We start from the raw sequence: 6,038 nt of genomic DNA on the forward strand, positions 1-6,038 counted from the left end.
CCTAGCCCAGGGCTGCGGGTCCTGCTGTGGATCCAGCTGCTGACAGCCTGGCACTTGTTGACCTTCTCCCCATAGGACCACCATCTCCACAAGCCAACCTTCCTTCAACTGACTTGCCCTGCCTGGACAAACTCCCTTCCTACCTGTGCTGAAAACCATCACACTATCACCAGAAACTCTGAGATTCACCTCCTTTATTAAAAGCTGTGAGTCAGCATGAGGGAGCGCAGAGTACTTCTCTCTCATTCTCTGATTCCTTATGTCTTCTGGGTCGTGTGCCAGCTTTGTACACCATTGACATGGAGTGATCGTCTCAGCTTTGATTCTGATTCATAATCTTTGAAATTATGCTTTCTTTTTCAGTGTACTCAAGGTTCTTGTATCCCACTTTCTCCTTTTATGCCCGCTTTGAGTTTTATCTCTAGAATAGGGTGGTCTTAATAAATTATTAATTAATTCTGTATCATTATTCACTTCATTTTGTTTGTTTATTTTATTGTGGTAAGAACAGTTGACATGAGATCTACCCGTCTAGTAGATTGTCACGTGTTCTCTACATTATCAGTGTATCATATACAGTAGAGACACGATTGCATAGCAGATCTCTACACCTTATTCATCGTGTGTAACTCAATTATAACACCCAGCGATGAGAGCTCCCCATTTCCTCCTACCCCAGCCTCTGGAAACCACCATTCTATTCTTGGCTTATATGACTTTGACTATTTTGGAGACCTCATGTAAGTGGAATCATGTAATACTTGTCCTTCTGTGACTTGCTTATTTCACTTAGTGTTCTCCAGATTTATCTATGTTATTGTAAATGGCCCGACTTCCTTCTTTTTAAGGCTAACTAATATTCTATAGTGCATAGGTACCACAGTTTCTTTATCTATTCATTTATTGAAGGATGTTGGCGTTGCTTCCACAGCTTGGTTATTTTGAAGTTATTTGGAATAGTGCTACTCTGAACATGGGTGTATCTCTCCAAGATCCTGCTTTCATTTGTGTGTATACGTAGCTAGTAGTCAGATTGCTGGATCATATGATAATTTTCTTTTTAACATTTTGAGGAACCTCCATATTGTTTCCATGGTGGCTGCACCATTTTACATTCCCACCCATGAACGAGGGTTGCAGTGTCTCCACATCCTTGCCAGCACCTTCAGTGGTTTTGTTTTGCATAACAGCCTCACCCAATATTCCAGTGTTTCACTTACTCTAAAATTATAATAATGTTCAAATATTGAGTGACATCCTGCATGTTCTTGTCAAAATACACGAACAAGGAACAGTGTCCCTTCTCCTGTGCAGTGTGTGGCTGGGCACTGCCAACATTTACATGCCTTTCCTGACTCCAAACTTGTGAGGCTGGCCATCCCACTCCCTTCTAACAACTGCATATTCATTTTTACAACATTCTCAACCAGACTAAGTCAATCCTGCTAATCCTGAAGCCATTCTTTCTCTGTTAGGTGCCTTGACATAAACGGGCTCTGGTCCTACTCATGTCACTTTTAAGTTCCACTTTCCAAGGGCATCTTCCTCTCTTGTTCTCCCGTTCCATGATCCCTGACTGTCGCTCCCAAATTGTGATATTTCCCATAGGTTAGTGTGAACTTTCATTTGGTTTATTTCTACCATAATATTTAAGAGCCAGTTATGATGTTACATGTCATAAAAGCCTAATTATATATTTAGATGGCCGCTCCCAAATTGTGATATTTCCCATAGGTTAGTGTGAACTTTCATTTGGTTTATTTCTACCACAATATTTAAGAGCCAGTTATGATGTTACATGTCATAAAAGCCTAATTATATATTTAGATGGCTCAGGTTTTCTTCTTCAATCTCTTTCAAAGCCTACATGTAAGACTTGGAGGAGAATTCCTGTCTTTGTAAGGTTTCATGGGCTCTCCTTTGTCATGTTTTGATCACCAGATTGTTACTTGTGATCCAGCAATCTTGCTTTCTCCCCGAGTTGTCCCCAATAACTTTGGCTGATGCTTATATATTTTGGAATATTTTTTCCTACTGTAGTTGAATTGGGGGTTAAAGACAATTCCTCATGTGTGTTCTCTGGATTAATACAATATTATTGTATAAATGACCAAATACTGATTTCAGAAAATTGATCTGGACTTTGTTGTCTTTGTTCAAAGTAAATACAAAGTTCAGCAATTTTTCTGCAAGTTTGTCCTTGGAATCCCCCATATATTGTGCATCAGAAAAGGACCCATGGCATATTCTCAGGTATCTGTTGAAAAGAAAGGTTTTGCTCCCTGAATCATGCCCTCCAATAGCACTGCCTGTGTATTTTATAGAGCATGAAAATGCCTTCAATAATACCAATACAGGGAGCTACATCAAGGTCAAATTGGGTAATGGGAGAGTGGGAACATGGCCATATTTAGAACTTATTTATTTACAGAAGGTGGAAGACATAGAGTAAGAGAAGAGAAATAAGACTGTGGAATTCAATGACAGCTATATCCTAAACAAAATATAAGCAAATCAAATCCAGTGCCAGATACATATGATTATAACTACAAATAATTATTTTCAGACATTATTAATATTTAAACATTGATCAGTTTTTAAAATCACTTTTACTGAGAAATGTACAATCATCATAACATTATCCCAATACATAAAGAAAAAGTTTTTCATAAATTTTAACACATTTTCAAAAGGTAAACCTTAACAAATAAGGAATAGAAAAAGATATGCTGTTCTTACGAAAAGAATCTTTAAAAAAAATACCAAAACTATCATATTTAACTGTGCAATGTTGAGAGTTCTCCCTCCTATAACAAGAATGTACAAAGACATCCACTAGACCTTCTATCCAGCATTGCACTGAAAGGCCTAAATGTGAACTAGGATTTAAAAAATTAAAACATAAAAAGACTGTTATAAAATTGACAAAACTATCACCATTAATAGATGATATGATTCTGTGTGCACAATTTCCAATAAGGTAAATTGATTGATAAACTATTAATAAAATAAGAGAGAAAGAGAAAAGGGGAAGGAAGGAAGGGAAGGAAGGAAACACACCAGAAATGCTCAGTCAGTGACTTGAAATCTCTGACTCTTGCTGGTAAACAGGTTAGGACTAGAGTCACCAATTTATCTCCATTTGCCCACAACTGGTCCAGTCAATCCCTGTAAGTCCTACATCCTGGGAAACCCCTCAGTCCTGGGCAAACTAGGATGAATGGTCACCTTGGGACATAAATCATTTGATACTTTCTGAACCCCAGTGTATTTTTTGTTTTTCTGTCCACCTGGTTCAGTTCTGCTCTACCATATGGAATATATTGTGCCAAATATCCCCTTCCCAAGTGTCTTATAGAACTGGGATACACAGGTGGAGGGGTTGTACAGAGACAGATGCTTGTTAGTCTTAAATCTCATTTTTGTGGGTGAACAGACTTGGGCCCAGGCATGAATTCAAATCATCACTGCAAACATATCAGCATGATTCCCCTCCCTACAGATACTTCTCAAAAGAACAAGCTAGGGAGAGGCAACTTCCCTGCACCTCCCCTGGCCCCAGGAACCATCACATGACCAGATGATGACCAGAGCAGAAACAATGCTGATGAGGTGACCGCCTTCCGTTCATCTGAAAAAAATTTCTGTAATTATTCTCAATTAAAAACTGATTAAACACTTTCAAAAGATTTTTAATATTTAGGGAAAAAACTTGCTCATTGTCAATTCCCAAACTGAATGGAAAACAATGTAAAAAACAACAAGGAAAATCCAAACTTCAGAAGCCCAGTGCATAAAGGGCCCAGGTTGGAAAGAGTCATCAGATTCTGGAAAACTCACCTCTGAACAGAAGCCCACTACCACTCCTCATACAATGACTAAGTCCTGCTGCTCCTCTTGCTGCCAGCCCACCTGCTGCAGGACCACCTGCTGCCGCCCCAGCTGTGGCTGCAGTCCTTGCTGTGTGTCCAGCTGCTGCCGCCCTTGCTGCGGTGTATCTAGCTGCTGCCAGCCCAGCTGCTGTGGGTCCAGCTGCTGTGGCCAAAGCTGCGGTGTGTCCAGCTGATGCCACCCTTGCTGCCACCCCAGCTGCTATGGCTCACCCTGCTGCCAGCCAGTTTGCTGCACAACTGTGCACTGCACAAGTACCTGCTACCAACCCACTTGCTGCTACCTGCCCAGTTGCCTAGCCCAGGAGTGTGGATCCAGCTGCTGCCAGCTTTGCTGCTATTGATCCTCTCACCATAGAATTATCTGGCACAGCCCACTTCCTGACAACCAACGTGCCAGTTCCCCAGTTACTGCCACAAGCTAGATCACCAGGCTTTGCTAACGTCTAGCACACTGCTATCATCTTTCTATTAGTTTCTTGATTAAAGGGCTTTGTGAGTCATCTCAGCGGTATGCAGTTGACTTCACCCTGATTTTCTGTATTCTAATTTGCTGTTGATGTCTGTGGTAAGTGCAGACTTGGGGGTTCCCTGACCTACTGTCATTGTCTTAACCTTAGAAAAATGATCATCATCTTCCCTCTACATAATCTAAAACATAAATCTTTATCATAGTTTTCTTAGGCTTCTTCCATGTTTACTATCTCCTTATAATCACGTTTTTTCTAATGTACTCATTATTTTTCTTCCTTACTTTTTTTCATGATTACTTTGCATTGTCTTCCCAGCTGTGGAGAAGCTCCCTTTGTTCCTTCCCAATAAAGTCTTTGCTGTTTTCCAGCCTATACTGTGATTTTGCTTAAGCCTGACAATGACCATTAAGTTCATCAATCCACCATGATCATCTCCTTTTTTTTTTTCCAGGTGAATAAAGTGACTCCATAAGGTCATGTGGCTAGGTACACACAGAAGTTGATCAAGGGCTTACAGACTCTGATCCTTGCTCCAGGGTGCATACATTTACATCTTACTAAAATCACATAAAAAGAGAGCGAAAAAAGGTGGTCTGACCACTGAGCACTGGGAAAATGCGTGCTTTGAATTGCCTGTCTACAAGAAGATAAACCTTTTCATATGCAGATGATTTTTCTGTTTACAAATATATGAGGGATCTTCAAAAATTTCGCAGAAAATGTGTATTATGAAAAAGCTATGCATGGATTATAAAAACTTTTTGCAACAAAATAATTTACATCTTACTAAAATCACATAAAAAGAGAGCGAAAAAAGGTGGTCTGACCACTGAGCACTGGGAAAATGTGTGCTTTGAATTGCCTGTCTACAAGAAGATAAACCTTTTCATATGCAGATGATTTTTCTGTTTACAAATATATGAGGGATCTTCAAAAATTTCACAGAAAATGTGTATTATGAAAAAGCTATGCATGGATTATAAAAACTTTTTGCAACAAAATAACCTCCTGTTATCTTGTTATAAAATGACTGAACAGGACCTAGTTCGAGGCACTAAGAAGACATGAGTTTGAAAAGATCCCCTATCAGAGCAACATGAATTCTAAAATTTAAGCAACAACAAACATTAAATTTATGGTGAAGCTTGAGTGGAAGAATGATAACTTCACTGATGCTTTATGAAAAGTTTGTGGGGGACAATACCCCCAAAATCAGAAGTTCACAAATGGATAACTCATTTAGAGAAGGGATGAGGTAATGTCAAAGATGAAGCCAACAGCAGCAAACCATCCACATCAATTTGCAAGGAAAAAAATTAACTTTGTTTGTGCCCTAATTGAAGAGGACCAGTGATTAACAGCAGAAACAGTAGCCAACACCATGGACATCTCAATTGGTTCAGCTTACACAATTCTGATTGAAAAATCACAGTTGAGCAAACCTCCCACTCGATGGATGCCAAAACTGTTGCAGATCAGCTGCAGACAAAAGCAGGGTTTCCAATGGAAATTTTAAACAAGTGGAATCAAGATCCTAAAGCATTTCTTGGAAGAGCTGTAGCAGGAGATGAAACACGGCTGTATCAGTGCATCCTGAAGACGAAGCTCAGTCAAAGCCACGGTTACTTAGAGATGGAAGTGGTCCAGTCAAAGCAGAAGTAGACCAGTCAAAAGC

At 39.7% G+C, this 6,038-nt stretch overlaps 1 protein-coding gene across 1 annotated transcript in view; it reads left to right on the top strand.

Moving 5' to 3' along the window:
* Positions 1–4,234, top strand: part of LOC103608809 (keratin-associated protein 4-3-like) — a 43,842-nt gene extending 39,608 nt beyond the window's left edge. The window contains 1 exon segment of the mRNA XM_008593202.1: positions 3,766–4,234. Coding sequence (XP_008591424.1) covers positions 3,766–4,234 — 469 coding nt within the window.
* Positions 4,235–6,038: the final 1,804 nt, after the last annotated feature.

This window comes from Galeopterus variegatus, unplaced genomic scaffold (genome assembly GCF_000696425.1).
Source record: "Galeopterus variegatus unplaced genomic scaffold, G_variegatus-3.0.2 Scaffold8876, whole genome shotgun sequence".
Classification (NCBI taxonomy): Eukaryota; Metazoa; Chordata; class Mammalia; order Dermoptera; family Cynocephalidae; genus Galeopterus; species Galeopterus variegatus.